Source organism: Punctularia strigosozonata (genome assembly GCF_000264995.1).
Source record: "Punctularia strigosozonata HHB-11173 SS5 unplaced genomic scaffold PUNSTscaffold_4, whole genome shotgun sequence".
NCBI lineage: Eukaryota > Fungi > Basidiomycota > Agaricomycetes > Corticiales > Punctulariaceae > Punctularia > Punctularia strigosozonata.
Window position 1 is genome coordinate 1825532 of NW_006767436.1, and position 17962 is coordinate 1843493.

At 52.6% G+C, this 17962-nt stretch overlaps 6 protein-coding genes across 6 annotated transcripts; 4 read left to right on the forward strand and 2 right to left on the reverse strand.

The window, feature by feature from the left end:
* Positions 1-3186: 3186 nt before the first annotated feature.
* PUNSTDRAFT_65311 (cleft lip and palate associated transmembrane protein) lies at positions 3187-5644 on the reverse strand (the record flags this gene model as incomplete). The annotated part of the gene is made up of 14 exons (XM_007382285.1): positions 3187-3309; positions 3368-3446; positions 3502-3572; positions 3623-3815; positions 3869-3984; positions 4042-4161; positions 4221-4299; positions 4346-4419; positions 4472-4719; positions 4778-4850; positions 4903-4947; positions 4985-5070; positions 5127-5241; positions 5297-5644. 14 exons carry the CDS (start codon positions 5642-5644, stop codon positions 3187-3189), a joined length of 1770 nt encoding a protein of 589 aa, XP_007382347.1.
* A 615-nt stretch (positions 5645-6259) lies between these two features.
* PUNSTDRAFT_64765 (DUF498-domain-containing protein) lies at positions 6260-6956 on the forward strand (the record flags this gene model as incomplete). The annotated part of the gene is made up of 4 exons (XM_007382286.1): positions 6260-6584; positions 6654-6754; positions 6806-6836; positions 6892-6956. The coding sequence occupies 4 exons, from the start codon at positions 6260-6262 to the stop codon at positions 6954-6956; spliced, it is 522 nt and encodes a 173-aa protein (XP_007382348.1).
* Positions 6957-7318: 362 nt separating this feature from the next.
* On the forward strand, positions 7319-8082 carry PUNSTDRAFT_63998 (uncharacterized protein; the record flags this gene model as incomplete). Its single annotated transcript, XM_007382287.1, has 3 exons — positions 7319-7396; positions 7507-7720; positions 7781-8082. The coding sequence occupies 3 exons, from the start codon at positions 7319-7321 to the stop codon at positions 8080-8082; spliced, it is 594 nt and encodes a 197-aa protein (XP_007382349.1).
* Positions 8083-8162: 80 nt separating this feature from the next.
* PUNSTDRAFT_43613 (uncharacterized protein) lies at positions 8163-9622 on the reverse strand (the record flags this gene model as incomplete). The annotated part of the gene is made up of 8 exons (XM_007382288.1): positions 8163-8338; positions 8391-8592; positions 8649-8816; positions 8875-8952; positions 9008-9144; positions 9207-9384; positions 9449-9524; positions 9576-9622. 8 exons carry the CDS (start codon positions 9620-9622, stop codon positions 8163-8165), a joined length of 1062 nt encoding a protein of 353 aa, XP_007382350.1.
* Positions 9623-11518: 1896 nt separating this feature from the next.
* Positions 11519-13912, forward strand: PUNSTDRAFT_85214 (uncharacterized protein). Its single transcript, XM_007382289.1, has 6 exons — positions 11519-11820; positions 11881-12147; positions 12210-12391; positions 12448-12625; positions 12681-12740; positions 12792-13912. Exons 1-6 carry the CDS (start codon positions 11652-11654, stop codon positions 13664-13666), a joined length of 1731 nt encoding a protein of 576 aa, XP_007382351.1. The 5' UTR covers positions 11519-11651; the 3' UTR covers positions 13667-13912.
* A 328-nt stretch (positions 13913-14240) lies between these two features.
* Positions 14241-17324, forward strand: PUNSTDRAFT_100669 (cation/H+ exchanger). The gene is made up of 6 exons (XM_007382290.1): positions 14241-14425; positions 14484-14559; positions 14625-15005; positions 15057-15720; positions 15776-16751; positions 16804-17324. Exons 1-6 carry the CDS (start codon positions 14357-14359, stop codon positions 17221-17223), a joined length of 2586 nt encoding a protein of 861 aa, XP_007382352.1. The 5' UTR covers positions 14241-14356; the 3' UTR covers positions 17224-17324.
* Positions 17325-17962: the final 638 nt, after the last annotated feature.

Below are 17962 nucleotides of genomic sequence, written 5' to 3' on the forward strand. Positions count from 1 at the left end.
TGCGTTACATGAGTGACAAAATACAGTCTGCTGCTGGCTGCGCTACAGTCCAGAGCGACACGAAGTGAAACATTATTGGAAGCATAAAATTAGCACGATGAAAGCCGTATTCATAACCATGCTTTACCAGGAGAGTCCGCGGATGCTTGGTCAGGACGCCAAGCTCCTCCACATGCCGGAATCAGGTATCTTGCTGCGAGCTTCAAGAATTCTCAAAGCACGCTGGCGGCTCCTCTCGCCCACATACGTCCCGACGACAGTCGAACTATCGTCTTCATAATCATCGTCATCCTCTGCGGCGAAGTCCAGGGCGCCTGGGTCGGTCTCGCGTAGACGATCCCGCTCTGCGTATGATGCCTTACGCAGTGCAGCCGAGGACGCTAAACCCTTCGAGCGCAAGGCGGGAACGAGGACCCCCGGGTGATCAGACAGAGAAGTCTTCGCCTGATAATCATACGAGGCTGCCTGTCTTCCCACTGGGCCAATCGCGATCGGCAAGGACTTGGATAAGCCCTCGTCCCTATGTACATTCCATTCTGCTTGCATGATGGTACAATCAGTATGACAATTATTTTGAGCAGAACATACCCTCACCGTCCTGTTCGTCCAAGCTAGTATCCTCTTCCGTTTCGTCTTCATCCTGCAGACTGACGTCCGTATCCTCCTGTTCATCCACTTCTGCTATCATACTGGCGTCAGGATACCTAGCGGCTCCCCCGCGACGTCTAACGAAAGTCTGCCAGGCAAGTCCGTCGCGTTTCCATGCTGAACGATGGCTAGGTATATCGGCGGCAACTAGCCGACGAATCTCTGCCTCTCGAGGATCTAGGGGAGATTCTATGCTGTCATCACGAGAAATAGTTGTGCCAGTTGCCTGCTCCTTCGGGCTCACATCTATGCTTGATGCTGACGCGGAACGATTCTCCGAATACAGCGGCCCGGCACGGAGGCGGTCCAAAGAGGCCGGAGCAGGGAGAGAGGACGGTCGCAACGCCGATAATGATTGTGGTAATCCAAGCGCGTCTGATTGCGACCTTCTGAGTAGTTTTCTCTTCCTATGAGCTCGCGGCGAGTCGACCAGGGGTAAAGCGTCCTTGTCCACCTCCGATAAAGACGATGCAGTGTCAACGAGTCCTATACTTTCCTTGTCGTCCTTTGCCGCACCACTCTCGTCGAGTTCAAAAATCATATCTTGATGCACTATCAGCCATGCATCAGGTAAATATCGATTTCACGAACCTCCTGCATTCTTTTCCGCGTTCGCGACTTCCTCTGCCCTCTGTTCTGCCTCAACTTCCCGTGTAATGGTGACGACAGTGGGTTTCACATCGAAAGTCACTTTACGTTTCCCCTTAACGTCTTTACTCCTGTCTGCTGACGTTGCGCGGGTCTTGCTCCTACTTCGTGTGCGGGTTCGTCCACGCTCCCGAGGTTCGTCTGGCGAGTTAACTCGATGCGAAATGGTATTGTTTTCCAGAATTCCGCTGGACTGCTGTTCTTCCGCTTCCGCACGACCTCGTCGTTGCTCTTCGATTTCACTCTCGAGGTTGAGAACGTACTTAAAACTAGTAGCCATGTCCACCTTCTGGTCCATGTTCCGCCGCAGCACATCACGTAACACAGGCGTATCTTCTTCCGGGCGTTTAACTCCAATCGGGACGGACCTAGACAGTCCGGGCCAAGCCGGTCGGCCGTTGCCATCCATGGGTAATGGGGATTCTAGCAAAGGAGTGGAACCGGAACTGCTCTTCTCTTCCTTATATGCGGGATGATGGAAGGTCGATGTTGACAGCGTAGCCGACAGGGCAGACTTTCGAGGCGCGTTGGAAGACGATAGGGCATGTTTTGCTGGCGCTGGCGTTGGGTTGAAGTCCCGTATGGATACGGGCGCGGCATCAGGTACTGTGGCATCGGGTGTGCGTGGCCAAGGAGATACACCACTATCCGTTCGCCTCCTGAACAGCGACTTCTCCGGCCGCTGTTGCTGCATGTCGCTTGCATTGCGGCGGAAAGCGCGCCAGAGCATCTCAACTTGCCGTTTTAAATCCGCTTCCATTTCGAGTACCTGATCAACCTTCCTACGCACGACCTCGGCCAATTCTTCCTCGGCTTCAGAGCGCAGCGCCTCCGAACGTGCAGCTGCAAGCTCAGCAAAGTGAGCAAAGACTGGATGAGCGGGAGTGAAGGGAGGAGGTGGTAGGAGCGGCGGAAGATGTGGAAGATGCTTGACTTCGACGGAAGGGGTGGGGAGGGGGGGCGAGAGTTGCTCGTATGAAGGGACGGGTGAGCCAGGAGTGAGCGCATCTCGAGGCAGAACCACGGCGTAAATTGAGGAATAGGCAGACGAGCGCTCAAGATCACGGATGTCTTCCCCATTCTAAACAGAACATAATGAGAACAGCATACGCAACAATGGGAGCTGTCACACACCAAACATGACCTGCAGACCTCAACCCATCCCGTACTACTCTTCAGTACATCTTGCTCTACCCAATCATCGGTAGGTAACAGAGGGCCCTCTACCGCAGCGACGTCAATTGGTACGTCTTGAAGGACCCTATATGCGATGATCTTGCAGATGAGGCAGGTCACCGAAACGAGCCGGGTTGAGTCGGATGCAGACCGCTGCGGTGCGCTGGGTCTCGAGCGGGTCCTCACCGTCACCTGGGTATGTTTCTACTCGACTTTAGCATACTGTACATACAGTCATGTAGATGAACGAACCACCGCGATGCCTTGTTCCCCCACATAAAGCGCCCAGTAATTTGGATCCTCGCGCAATGGTGAGGCCCCTGGAGGGCTGCTTGATTGTATTCTGATGTTCAGACATTTACATGCGTATTCTGCTGTGGCCATGACGGCTCAACGGGTTCTATAGGGGACCTTGACCAGGTGAAGGTAGCAAAGAGCCTCGGAAGACCTGGCAGGTAGTTGATGCTATATAGATATGAGCAGAGCAAAAGGCGAAGTGGCGTCGGTCTTCAAGTTATCATATAAGTCGTGCGCCACTCCGACTCATGCGAATGAGCCCGAACCTTATTGCTCTGAACATGTACTCATGCTACTTGTACAATGGCTGTTTTGCAGCGGGGATATACATAGATGAATGGCTCAGTTGTTCCGTCATCGACCACTCCCGTGAGCGAGGACCATTGGCCTGTCAGTCTGAAGCACGTAACGCCATGCTCATCGCGTCTTCTTTGATTCAGCAGCCCTTTCTGACCCCATCCCCTCTGCGGCCGCTGATTCGTTCTCCATGATCTGCCCATATTCATTGACCCGCTTCGGGTCTATCCTATATATCCAGCGCTGGCGATTCAACTCAGTCAACACGTGAGGAGCCGAACGAACAACGCCGCGGGAATACCTGATACAGGAAGATGAGGAATACCACATCGTCACGGAAACATGCTAGTCGGTGAAGGATCGGCATCTTGATACAGAAACTAGACATATTTTCAGCTCCAACGGATTTGGATGCAGAATGCTCCGAGGACGTACGCAAAGAGGTCATCCACAACGGTAGATAAGGTCTTGTATATCATCGCTTTCATGGGCATATGTGCAACGCTCTGTTAATGTCTATCAGTTCCTAGACCTTTCCGCGATAATTGAAATTGACCTTGAGCTTGTAGTTGATGATGAGTTGCGGGACGAGCTGCGCAAATCCGAACATGTATACGAACGAGGTAAGGGTCGAGATCACGAAGCTGTACCAGCCCCGATGCGACTCATACAGGAGCGAATAAATGCTGTAACCAGCTAGCAAGGGAATTGTCACATATGACACATAGCGGAATGCCAGTTGATCATATCTTTCGAGCGACCGTTTAGGCGAATCTTGGCAAATATGAGTAGTAATGCTTACTCCTGGGTCTTCTTCTCGTCATCGCTCAACGCGTGTTTGTCCTTGATGTCCACTCTATAAGGCAACGTGGACCCGGCAGGTGATGGCACGATTTGTATGTCCACAGCTTTAGTGATCTACAGGGTTGAAGATCGTCATTCGGTTTACGATGACCTTGAGGGTGACACACATACCTTCCAAGCTTCTATCAGGACACCCATGCCAGAGCTCATGATTATCATCCAGCTTGTGTCCTTGTTGTTGTCCAATAGGTAAAGCAGAATCACGATCTGTACGAACACGTTGGTGACGATCTATGCATGACATGCATCGAGTTAGCTGCGTTCGGACACGAATAATTATCGCAATTTACCGTCCGAACCGAAACTCCGACAAGCTCCTTTTTATTACGCCAATGAGACACGTCGTTCTTGAACGCGAGCATTTCGAAGCTGTAGAACATCAGTCCCGAACGTGATAAACTTAGATTTGACCTACACCATATGTAGGACACTAACTATCCCCGTTAAAGCCAAGAAGTAAGGATTTGTCTCTGTCAACATCCTCTTTATCTGCACCAATGATTCAGTACATGCATCCCTTAATTTGGTAAGGGATGGGAACCTCGTCAAGTTCAGCTCCGCTGCCTTGTTTCTTGGCAGCCTCTGCAAATCCCACAGACAGACTTGCGAACATCTGGAATTTGAGGTACGACATCGGTTGGAAGACGATCTGCAGAGGAAGAGTTGGTGTAGTAGTATTAATCTCGATGTACTGCTCGCGCAGGTGCCAGAAGTCGTTGGGGTACACGATGGGTTTGTAATATCCAATTGTTCCAGTCTGATCTCGTGCTTCCGGAACAAGGTGAACATCTGTAGCGGGCATCAGAGGATATTTACGGTTGTGAAAGAGATAGCACATTGTACAAACGTTCGGCGATAGGTGGCGGCAGCTGCGAGTAGGGCAGGACCGGACTCTGGGATATCAGAGCCAATGTCAAGTTCTAGGCCGCTTGATTGAGAAACATTCCAACGAATGGGATAGATAGAACATACGGGGTGCCAATGAGAAACTATGACGTCGTCTTCGGGCTGAAATGGCTGTCAGAGGATAACAGAAAGATTTCGATGAGCGTACCTCCGAGTCTTCGTCTACCTCATCGGAAGCACCCAACAATTTCTTCTGTTTACGCACTTTCATCTTCGGAAGGTATGGAGTTAAGACTGTACAGAGGCTGTAATTCAGTATGGCATCCGCTACTGACTGTTCGGAGCCTCACGTTTACGGATATGATGCACTGATGAAGGTTCGAAGTTGGGACTCGACGGGTCAGGACTTGCGGCTTCTTTAACAAGAAAGACATCTGCCCATAGAGATCCATTGTGCTGAACAACCTACCCCCAGCTCCTCACAATCATGCACGATTGAATTTCGGGAGTTGTCACTTACCTGCGGAAGTTTGACCTCATACTCCGCAAATCGGGTCTCCGACCAGTTTCCAAAGGTGATATTTTCCCAAACGAACGAGGGAAGATCGGCATCTGGATTTCCGCGATATCCGGAAGTCCATTTCTTGGAGAATACGTCGCCTAGCGGCGAGGTCGAGAGATGCACATGCATGGCTAGTCGCGAACCGAGCGGCCAAGACGGATGCAGATGTGCATGTATCGGTGGTCCATTGAAAGGGTTGAGCTGCCCAGGGGTGGAAACGGGAACACTTGAATCAGTGGTCGGTAGTGGAGTTGTCGCTGGAGGCTTTTGTCCACCCCCGAAGAACTTAGAGACTAGAATGTTCATGTGAGACACTTCATATTCGCTAGAGTGATGCAGAGGGACTTACTTATCTGAGTCAATAGCCATGCAAACAGAATTTGCTATGCAGGACGTTGAGCTAGAATTATTTCAACCGGAGGCCTGCACTGTACCTGAATAATGCTGAACACTCTACTGCCCGTTGACTCATTGGATCTCTGTTGCGCAGGTGCAGCCGACGCAGGAGAAGCCTCAGGCATCGTGTCGTGAGGCTAGGAAAGTGGGCCAGCGGAAGGATACTGAGCAACGGCTGCAACGCGCGTGCCGGATGACGCCTGTTTTGCACAGCCATTTCGGATCGCGCTCGAAGGCCAGGATTCAATTCAAACGTATGTTACTACTGGAAAGATTGGCGGGTGCCCCGCCAGTCCACCTTCGCTTGCATGTAAATTGGCCCATTTGCGATGCAGCAGTATATTATCCGTGATGATAAGTGCATAATTGTCACATGGCAGTAGCTAGTAAAGGCAGTGAATCCGCGATGCACAAAATGCTTACTAATTTCCGGGTTGAGAGGTACCTGAGCAAGCTCAGGTAACATACCTACACTGTCAAACAGGACTCAAGCTGGGCTGAAGCGAATCTCCGAGGCTGGGCTCGATGATCGTACGAAACTTGCTTCGGATATGCCGCCAGACGGAGGCTTGTGCTACACTTCTGCGCCGCGGTCAGCAATGTCGCGCGCTCCATTCAACCCATCCTGTCCGCCAACCTGGTCTCGAGAACATTTTGTCTGGCGGACCTGCTCCTGCGGTACAGGTTAGGACCATGACCTCTAATGGTATACAACTTCAAGATGGCCTGGTGATCCCCGGACCGTGCGTTTTTTTGGAGGGCAAGGTCTTGCTATGGGATATCCCCCAAGACTTGACAAAATGGACGAGGGAACGGTTCGAAGTGTTTGACATAGTTGTTCCTAAACCTGGTGAGAAAGTCTGCACGGCATGTAGCAGAAACGACACAGATTGACCTCTTGCAACGCTCCATTTTGCAGAGATTCTTCTGATAGGCACAGGGAAAACCGTGGCCATGCCTCCTCCCGCTATTCGACAATACCTTAATGAGATTGGAATTCAAATCGATGTAATGGATACAGTGAGCGATCGTTTTTGTATCTCGTACGGTTTGATCTGTGACCGTGCATAGTGGAATGCATGCTCGACGTACAATCTTCTAGGTATGATACATGGGCACGCCACGATCTTGCGGCCGTCTCATCAACTTCACCATAGCTGAGGAAGGCAGACGTGTAGCTGCAGCACTACTACCCAACTTCCCATACAACTGGAAGCAATGATCTTCAGGTCAAACTCGCGAAAAGTGCGTCCTCCCTACTGCCCACCTGTACCACTCCTATTTTCTGTGCTGATTATTGTCACCTGTTCGTTATAGTCGTGGATGGTGTATCAATGATGTATGCCAGTGCAACCGGTATATGAAACTCACATATGCGACTGGGCACCGTTCCGCTTCGTCAAAGATCCGAAATTCCCTACTGTGCATACTGCCGAACGCCGCGGAATCCGTTGCCAAATATGTAAAATGAATGCGAAACCGCGATCACGTGCTATGGCGGACCCGCAGGAGTCATTCCTACCAAGTATATTTACCATTGCGACAGCGGTGAATTGCAAGTCAACCTGTCTGATTGAGACAACGATGTCGGTTCCTCCGCTCAAGGGTGATGGCCAGGGCAATTATCGCATAAGTATAGTTGGCAACAGTGGTATGCCTCGAGTTTCTGTTGTTATAGGTGCCGCTTTGACAATCAAGATGCAGGTGTGGGCAAGGTAGCGAGGCATTTCACTTGTTATAGTGTGCGCTGAGAACGGAGAGAAACCACCTAGTCAACGCTAGGAAAACAGCTCGCTGCAGTACTTCGCGTCCCTTTCGTACCGTTGGATAGGTTGTTTTGGTGCCCCGGATGGCAGAAGACATCGACAGTCGAGTTCCGTGCTAAAGTCGTCGACGCTTTGGGTCAAAGCCCCGGTTGGGTAGTCGACGGTAACTATACCAAACGTATTGGACCCATGATAGCCGACAGTGCGACGGACATTATTTGTAAGTTTCGACATTACATACCCCGCGTCGACATATCATGACGTGGCTGGCGTGTGGTAGGGCTGGATCCTCCCTTCCTCTTGTATTTTCCGCGGCTTTGCTGGCGGACCTTCCTGCGGCTATGTGGATTATGCGAGGATTGTAGCCCGGGCTGCGAAGAGTCTTTCCGTGGGATTTTCTCGCGCGAGAGCATTGTTTGGTGGTGCATCACGAATCATAACGCAGCTAGGAAACACGAGGGGGAACGGCTTCGCACAGAAGGGATCCATGTAGGCGGTAAAATGAGGAGGATAGGTGGATGGGGCGACGAGTTGGTTACCTGGCAAACGGAGGTGGACCGATTGTGTATGGTTCAAAGATAGCTGCGACGGACGTGACCCACTAGGTTTCATCACGGTGTATAATACATGATGGATGAGTCCTTGCTAGATCTAGAGTGCGTTCAGATTTTGCTCTTTACAGGGTCGACCACCTTGCTGAACACGTTCTCGTTCACTTTGACAGTGAAACCAATCCTAGGGAAATGACAACGGACAGAGCCTTCGGTACCTTTGGTTTCGATGACAATCTCTGAACGATTCAAACCGACCAGCTTGCCGTAAGTGGCCACGTTGCGGCCTAATCGAACTTATCAACTGAAAGGTTCCCATATTTTATTCGCTGGTCGCACCTGTATCCTCGGGTGCGATTGCAACATGCATCCCAGCCGTAACCTGTAGCCTTTGCGCTTCAACGGCATCAAATGTTAAAGCGTGCACGGTCCCCGACGTGGCAGTGATGAGCTGCGCAGCTTCCTGACCGGTAGCCTTGGTGACGGCACCCTTGCCAGCCTTCTTGGACTGTGCTAGGAACATCGAAACGCGAGATAGCCACTGAGATGTGAGATGTGAGCGGGCTGATGTAAGAATGTTTGTTCCGAAAAGCATACCGCTGTGGCCAAAGGAAATCTGTGCGCGTCAAGCAGATTCGATTTTTTGACTGCAGGGAATGGAGCGATCCAGTTATAGATGAAATGAATTGATATGTCAGCCACGCTCGGAGAGTCGGTGCTCAATAGCCATTCGCGGCCATCGGTGAGCTGAGATTCCAGAAGGGACTACAAGGATGGCGCATGTCATGAAGATTGTATACTGCACGAAGACAGACTATCGTACCAGATGTGACGAAAGCGTGCTGAACGCGGTAGGCCGACGAGCAGCCATGGCTTGGGGGTCAATCGGCGCTCCAAAGAACTATATAAACGCTAATAAGCTGGAGGAATGGATGAGCGTTTGCATAATCTTATACCGAGCTCCGGTCCTTAATGAAGGCGTCCGGAAGTGCCTCCCACGGCAGGCCAGCAACCGCCAGCTGAAACAACTTTTCTCCAGCGTATGTGGTAGATATGGCTTCAAAGGTAAGCAGGCCTGGATTGGTCTTAGAGCCTTCAACGAATGTGATCAGCAACCCACAGGAATTGTGCGGTTTATCTAACCATATCACACACCTCTTATATCCGGATGCAGTGTCCCGTATCCTTGTTCAGGAGGGAATGCGCGTTCAAGAACGGAGGCGATGAGGCTTGTATCGCAATAAACATCATTGCCGATAGCAAGGACGGGGATGCGGCGGTAGGATATGCCAAGCAAAGAGGACAGTTCCGGGCGTGGGGGAGCACGCGAGACCTAGGTGAAGTTTCAGGATGTTGCGGCAGACTATAACGTACTGCCTGAGGATCCGCATACGAACGTCAACTTCGTAGTGCGGGATGTTCTTCAGCAGCAGTAGATTGCTGATCTTGCGCGCAAAAGGGGACGCGTCATAGCTAGGAGTGGCATTCTATTGCGGCGTGGCATGCAATATGCGGATCGCTCACCGATACAAGACGACCGAAGGTTTGGAGGGATGCAAAGTGAGCGCCATGAACTAGTGGATATAGCAACGGTAATACGATGTGTCACTCGCAGCCTGGCATTAGTAGTAGTTACGATCCCGGCAGTCGGAAAGTACCTTACCCGAATCTCCAGCTAGAAACGTTAACCCTTGATAAATATGTTTATTATCTCCCACGTGAACCTTCTCACTAAATAAGTATTTAGCGTCCGTCCCAGGCTATCTTCGCCATTTACGCCCGGTCAAAAGTCGCACGGCGCGGAACGGCGGAGAACTGCGATGAGCAGCGTGGAGCGGTGCACGCAGATTCCGCCGCTGAGCGCTGCCTCGAGCACGCTGGCGCCGGAAAAGCGAAATAAGAAAGTGTCTACAGCGGCGCTGTGCAGCGTGGTGTGGCGCAGAGCAGCGCGAAACGGCGGCAGCCCACGTAGACGACCTCCGCCAATATGCGCCTGTTCGCGCCGCTCGATTATTCCACCACGTATTATTATAATGCGCATATATTGCAATGTACAATATGTGCTATACGATTACCGAGCTACAAAGAGCGCACAGTGCGACAACAAAGGGTACTTACCCACTTCGATATCGTCCCCGGAAGTGTCTGAAGCTGCGCCTTCATCGACACGACTTGTGCGGGCTGGGGTGCATCTGTACATGCGAACCGTTGTGCGATATCTGTGATTTACGCCTTATGGGACGCCCAGCCCGCGGAGAAAAGCCTGTGGCAAAGGCAAACGTGAGGAGGTAAGTGGAATGGAACATAATAGGCAGGTACGCTGTGCTGGTGTTATTCCTTGCAGCATTAGTGCGATCCAGGGCAGCGAGAAGCTGTGTATATGCATATATGTGGAAAACCTGGGATGTATGAGTTTTACGACCCGAGGGGAGTACCTGCTCGACTTGCTGACCTAGGCCCCAAGAGATGAGCACATATAAGGGACCAAAAGACATGTACTCACTATGCACTAATGTTTGTGATCTAAGGATCACGAATCCAACGCCGTGTATCTATGGGAGTTCCCTGGCTATTCGATTAATCTGCGTGAAGTAGGCTTCAGTAAATTGGTGCATATGAGCGGCATGAACACTTCTTGGGCAAGCACAGGCACCTCGGTAAATACGACAATCTTCTCTCACATGCACCCTATAAGCCATGGGTCAATAGAGGGAAGAGCATGTTACCATGGTTACAAACCGTCACATAGAGCTGATAGTCGCCAGAAGGGGATGGATGTGGTCGAGGACAAAGAGGCGATTGGAGTTCGTCGACTCTTCCGACTCTCAGAAGAGAAAGAGAAAAAAAAACGAACACGTGATCAGGCGAGATACCTTGTCGTACCAGCGGTAGTTTGAATACTGTACAGTTGCAGAGAGGAGATTGAAAGAGTACGAGAACCGAGAAGCTCAGAGCGAGGAGACAACGGACGTTGTACCAAAGAGTAGAGGGCCGCACCTAATCGGGAACTCCGAACGCGCCCTCGCATTGCCGCGCCTTTCTGCGCCGGCGAAATAATCACATTGCCGCCCTGCGCTATCCACCGCCGACTCACGCCGTGCGACTTTTGACCGGGATTTACGGCTCAGGCAGATCATGATGCATGATGTTCTGATATTGTTGCTCGACTGGTTCCGCAAGCCAGGCGGTGAAATAGCCATACCGTATGAGTCGTATCTCTCGGGGGCTATGAACTCTCCGCTGCGCTGGATGGGTCTGGTCCGAGATGAGTGTTTACTCACGTCTTATCGCCGAAAACAAACCGCTTCCATGTTACAGCCCAGGAACGGATCGAGACATAAGGGAGCCCGATATCGTCGGTGTCGGCGCAAACCATCGGCGTTGATACGCCGGCGTGGTGCGGCGTTTTGTCCCGCACCTGCAGTGCCATCCAGTTGGTCCCGATCTCTGGTCTTAGCCGCGCTCATGCCGAACGCTCGCTAAGGCAACTCAAGTACCGAGATCAGGTTGCTGTCGAGGGCTTGGCTTGCGGGGCAAAAAATCGATCTGTCAGGGCTCCCCCACTCTCCATTGATCTTCATCCTCCTCACCGCCTCTGCTATGCTGTCGTTCCATCTGCTCGCAACAACTGTCGCTCTTTTACCTGCCTTTGTTTTCTCCGCCACTCCGCAACAGCTCCAAGTATCAATACCCAAGACATTGGGCAACAATGTTGTGCACCCGAATTTCTTGGGCCTGAGCATCGAGCTCAGCTTCATCAACTTGTATTGTCCGTCCCGTCCGCACGTTCGGTAACTGGTACTATGCTGACCGCGTTAACGCATATCAGTCGGCAACGACACCTCGTCCATCCCTCAGCCCATTCGCAATTACCTCTCAGCCATAAAGGTCCGAACAGGATCGTCACTTCCGGTTCGGATACGCTTGGGGGGCAATTCCATGGATTCGTCGACCTACGTGCCAGATCAATCGACCATGCTTGTGTTCACGGACCCCACTGCGAATTTCAACGACCAACCCGTGAACTTCGGACCTGTGCTTTACGATGTCATGAAGCAAGTCAGCGATGACGTGGACGGTATCTCTTACGTGGTCGGTGAGCCGAGATCAGACACGCACATAATGCTCAATTCGACTGATCATGACCCCTTGCGACAGGCCTTAGCTTGCTTGAGTCGAACGACTCACGCGCCCCCAATGTTCCGGTCATGGCAGGGGCAGCGGTGCAGATACTCGGCGACCGCATTGACTCCTTCCTTCTCGGCAACGAACCTGATTTGTACACCGGCCACCGAAAACGACCGAACTTAGCTAACTACACTGTGCAAGATTACATGGGGGTGAACATCGCGATGCTCCAAATACATAGACAGTTGCTGATCACGCGGCCTTGCAGGAATTCCAAGCGTCGTCCAATCTGCTGAAGAATACATCAGGCGGCAATGTCGTTTCCCTTGACAATATCGGTGGCCCTACCATCTGCTGTGCTTGGGACCTCGCGACTCTGATAGAGCAGGGCTGGCTCCAACAATTCACCGGGGAGCTGAAATACGTCAGCCTCCAGCACTATCCGCGTATGTGTATTGTTGTCTAGGCCCGCGGTCGTGCTGAATTCTTTATGCTTTCCAGAGAACAACTGCTTCGGTAGTTACCAGTATCAGCTCGATTACTACCTCAAGCATTCCGAAGGTAAGCGAGATTGCCTGTTAGATGTTTCCAAGGATTAAACTGGTTGCACAGTGGTTACATTAGCCCAGTGGAACGGCCAAGGCATCGGCATGGCCAACACGAACGGGAAGCAGGTCATGATGTCCGAGTTTAACAGCGCCTCCTGCGGTGGCATTCCCGGCATTTCGGACACCTTCGGAGCTGCCCTCTGGACTGTGGATTATGCCCTGCAGATGGCTCTCCAAGGCTTCAGCGTAGCCTATATCCATAGCCGCGAGGCTGGGATTTCTTACAACCTATTTGATCCTCCTATGCCTGCCGGCGGCCCGGGTGCCTGGAATACGAACCCGGGCTGGTACGCTCTGCTCGCTGTTCCGGAGATTTTGCAGAGTCCCAACGGGACGAAGGTCGTCGATCTGGATCTCGCGAACTCAACGTTGGATGCTACGGCCACTGTTGCAGGATACGCCGCGATGGACGCTAATACTTCCAACGTCCATCGTCTGGCCATCTTTAACTACGCCAACGACTCGAGCGTGGAACAAATCAACCTCCCCGCTGGTATTTTTGCGCATGCCCCGTCACCCGCGAACATCACCGTCAAGTACCTGGCCGCGCCCAACGCCAATGAGAAGTGGAATATCTCTTGGGATGGGCTCACTTACAACGGAGTGGGAGATGGCGAGGCTGTTCCAGGGCTCTCCGTTGCTTCCAACTCCGCAACGACGCAGTTGGATTGCTCTCAAGGCTGCACCGTCCAAGTTCACGGGCCGGGCCTTGCCGTCGTCTACGTTGGCGATTCCGTTGTCCTCAATCAGGCTTCGAATGGAACATCGTCGGGGACGAGCCAAGGCAGCGACAAGAAGAGCAGCGCTCTCGGCTTGTTTGACATTTCGTCTCGTTGGATTATGCTGGCTGTTGTGTGTTCCGTGTTTGTGCTCCTGTAGGGATCTACCTTCTCTCTGCCCCTGACTGTGGAAAGTTTTCTTGCGGCTGTGGCCTTATTTCGTTGTACTAGACTTCAGGCGTTGCATCATATGCGGGCGGGACAACGATGCCAGACTTTACCGTGATTTGCGTTGCCAGTACTTACCACATAATTCCTGTGTACTGTACGTACTGGTTCGTTCTGGTTGAGACGGCGATACGCATGTTCACATCCAACGCCCGGGAGCTTCTGTTGTACCTTTTCCCCCTGACTCCTGATGCCTGTGGCCTGAGTGGAAGCGCCCCGGATCATGAAGTTACCAAATCTGGTCAAGCACCTCGGACCCGAAAGACCGTGACAATGGCATGCATGCGCAATAGCCCAAGCCACGGCGGTCAAGCATTCCATGCTTGGATCGATACCGTGCGGTGTCCTCAGACACAAGTACATTTCGTTAGTCATCATCGCTGCATTCAAATCTGCGGCACGTAACGGAGCAGTACTAGTATCAAGCACAGTTGCGCCACCGGTTATTTATCCGGCGTGATCGCTACTCGTTTACGGAGTTCCCCTACTTAAGCGTATCCGTCTGCGCATCCTGTGATATAAGAACCGAAACGCGCAGCAAAGCATATTCGGCGCTCTTTCCCTCTTGATCGCACCCACCTTTCGAAGGCAGGGAACGCACTCGTGCCGACTGAAGTGCAATATGGGGGCCTTTGCTCATGAAGTCGTGCAGTTAGGGGCTGCGATAGTCAAAAGAGCAGCGCCGGAGCAGGTGCGTTCCCGCTCAGCAATCGTACCGTTTAGGTGATGCTCATAGGTGCTCTCGACAGGCAGGACTGTTTGCTGGGTTAAATCCAGCTAAATACAGTGCGAGCGATCCGTTCCCGTTATGGGTTATCCAAGTCGGTATGCAATCCCCTTCGATGGTTTCGGTTGCAACTGTCGTTGACGATGCTGGTTTCTTCGTGCAGTTATTATCATTGGGATGACCCAGCTCCTTTCCCTACTGCTTTCTCGTATCCGTCAGCCAAGAGTCATTGCCGAAGTCATAGGTGGAGTCATCCTTGGACCCTCCATCATGGGGCGCATTCCCGGCTTCAGGGCCAACATCTTTCCCACCGACTCTCTCCCCATTCTTACACTCACAAGCACTGTTGGCTTGGTGTTGTTCCTGTTCCTGGTAGGAGTTGAGGTGGATGTCGGTATCGTCAAGCGCAACTGGCGCGCGGCTGGCGCGATATCGATTGCGGGATTGGTGGTACCATTGGGCTTGGGTGCCGCTCTCGGCGTCCCGCTATACCATCAGTTTGTGGACAGCAGTGTGCACTTCGGATACTTCATTTTGTTCACAGGTGAGTGAAACTGCCTTTGTTCCGCTCTCGCAGATTTTTGACTATCATTAGCCGTTGCCATCGGGATTACTGCATTTCCCGTTCTTTGCCGCATTCTCACCGAGCTGAAGCTCCTCGACACAACCGTCGGCATCACCGTCCTTAGCGCTGGTGTGGGTAACGACATCGTCGGTTGGATCCTGCTTGCGCTCACGGTCGCGCTCGTCAACGCTTCAAATGGCTTGAACGCACTCTGGATATTGCTCACCAGCGTCGGCTATGTGCTCTTCCTCCTCTTTCCCGTCAAGTGGGGCTATGCCTGGCTCGCGCATCGCACAGGCAGCTTCGAGAAAGGAGGGCCGACGACGCTCATGATGACCGTCACACTCTTCGTCATCCTTACTTCAGCATTCTTCACGGACGTGATCGGCGTTCACCCGATCTTTGGCGGGTTCGTGGCGGGCCTCATTGTCCCGAAGAAGAACGGATATGCTATTTCGTTGGTGGAGAAGATGGAAGATTTAGTCTCGATCTTGCTTCTGCCGATCTACTTCGCGCTTTCGGGATTAAAGACCAATCTGGGGTTGTTGAACGATGGTGTCACTTGGGGATATGTGATTCTCATCTGCGTCTTTGCCTTCGTCTCCAAGTTTGTCTCCTGCGGCCTCACCGCGAAGCTTGCTGGCTTTAACCTCCGGGAGTCTGGGGCTATCGGTGCCTTAATGAGCTGCAAAGGGTAGGCATCGCACGTTATCCTCGATTATGCTCATAGTACTAATAGCGATTGATAGTTTGGTGGAGCTCATTGTGCTTAACGTTGGGTTGCAGGCGGGCGTACTGGACACTCGCGTGTTCTCCATGTTTGTCGTGCATGCCCTGGTGTTGACCTTCATGACGACGCCTCTCACCATCCTCTTCTATCCCGCGAAACTTCGCGTCCATCCGGCGACAGCTACAGGCTTGGAGGATGGATCAAGTCGGGACAACGACGACAATCTCAAGACACGATTCTCGGTCGTATTAGACAAGATCGAGCACCTGCCGGCGGTCATGACCATCATGCAACTGCTCCAAGGCTCCTCTGCCATATCCTCTGGCACGGAGCTGTCTCCTGCTAGCCAGCGGACGAGCGTCGACATCAAGGCTAGTGATGGACACGACTTTCCTCACGTATCCCACAACCCTGTGGGATTATCAAAGACCGTATCCGTCAATGCGCTCCGTCTGGTTGAGCTCGATCAGCGAACTTCTGCCGTACTGAGGTCTCAAGACTCGGAAACGCTCATCCAGAATGATCCAGTCGTCTCAGTGTTCCGGACTTACGGTCAGCTCAATCGTATTCCTGTCTCCTGCGCGCTCTCCGTCGTCAGCCGCGATGATTATTCGGTCAGCGTGGCTACTCATGCGCGCGATTCGGGTTCGGAAATGGTCATCATTCCTTGGCAAGGATCTTTCGCGCGTCCCATCGAAGGATTGGAGCACAACCAGGCTTCGGTCATTTACTCCAACTTCGTGCGCAGCGTGTTCGCACAAACGCCTGCCGACGTGGCGCTGTTCCTCGATAACGGAATTTCGGCGAACATCAGTTCGACGAAGCAGCATATTGTGCTGCCTTTCTTCGGCGGACCCGACGATCGGCTTGCGCTGTCACTGGTCGTGCAGCTTTGTCTGAGCCCAAACGCTACGGCGACCGTGATCAGGATGAACGTATCGACTAGTGACGCCTTAGCCCCTGTGGACACGATCGAAGAAACCAAAGCATACCATGTGAGTTCTCTCGATTGGCCATAGATAATCCACGCTGACTCCCTGCACACAGACCATTGGTCTACCCGACACAGTCTACGGCCGGGCCGATACGCAGACCCGACTTCAGTCAACTACCGCCGACAGCCTCATCTGGGACCATTACACGTCCTCTTCCGGCCCGTTCGCGGCAGGCGTTCCAGCTGCGCTATCTCGCGTTCGGTTCACCACCGAGACATCTACGCGACCTCTCCGTGCGGTCGTTGATAGGGTGGCCAGCATTGTTAAGGTATCCGCGCCACTCGTCGTTGTGGGCCGTTCAAGGAGGATGTCTGTGGAGACGCACCGAGCTGAATTGCTGCAGCTGTTGGCGGAGCATAACCCGAACGTGGGTTCAGACGTATCGAAGACGTTGGGAGACGTCGCTGCCGCCCTTATCGTTGCTGGTTCGAAGGCGAGCTTGCTTGTTGTGCAAGCCGCTTCGTCTGTATGACGACTTGACCTCTTACTTTACATACCCTTTGTACACGACTTGACAACCTTGCTGCGAGCTTCTATTATCCGCTTGTACAACATAGTTCAATGGATACCGGTTTGGGAGAACAAAGGGTGAGAGCGTTTATTGATGAGGAGATTCTTGTTGATGCGAGGCCAGGTTCGCGGAGATGAAAACTCGGGGATGCCCTCGACCCGGGTCCATAAACGGCAGTCGTCGAGCGAGTGCTGCGCGTCTTGTCTGCCTTTGGGCGTCGTTTGAAACCGTGAACATCGTTGCGCTCTGCACTGGACGTGTGTATTGAACGGTGAGCAGCATAAAAGAGTCTGGTCGTCGTACGTCGTAGCGCGCGGCTCAACGATCGCCTCCTCCCAGGACAGTTGGTACGTCTTCCTCGTCTGCACGGGTTCGACGATCTATGCTTTATCTCTCCGCCTGCCCTTATAATGGGCATATGCCTTTTGCCCCGTTTCCCACTTCCCACCCTCCCATCGTCCAAACAACGACCAAACCTCACCCTGTCATGACCCCCACAGAGCCGCCCGAGAACTGGAACACGCCTCCCCCTCCTCAGCCACTCGCGCGATACTTTTCAGCGGACATGGCAGTCACCCCAGGCCGCAAGCAGCCCGTCTGCAGAACGTGCAACACACCGATGGCCGGGCACAAGCGCCCGCAAGGCAGCCCCATCTGCCCCACCGGCCCCTTCTCTGGCTCCCCGGCCCCGGAGCGCAAG

Coding starts and splice junctions, on each gene's coding strand:
- PUNSTDRAFT_100669 (XM_007382290.1), top strand. CDS start 14,357: ATGGGGGCCTTTGCTCATGAAGTCGTGCAGTTAGGGGCTGCGATAGTC. Junction 15,006..15,056: donor ATACTTCATTTTGTTCACAG/GTGAGTGAAACT, acceptor GACTATCATTAG/CCGTTGCCATCGGGATTACT. Junction 16,752..16,803: donor AAGAAACCAAAGCATACCAT/GTGAGTTCTCTC, acceptor CCCTGCACACAG/ACCATTGGTCTACCCGACAC.
- PUNSTDRAFT_85214 (XM_007382289.1), top strand. CDS start 11,652: ATGCTGTCGTTCCATCTGCTCGCAACAACTGTCGCTCTTTTACCTGCC. Junction 12,148..12,209: donor CGGTATCTCTTACGTGGTCG/GTGAGCCGAGAT, acceptor CCCTTGCGACAG/GCCTTAGCTTGCTTGAGTCG. Junction 12,626..12,680: donor CAGCCTCCAGCACTATCCGC/GTATGTGTATTG, acceptor TATGCTTTCCAG/AGAACAACTGCTTCGGTAGT.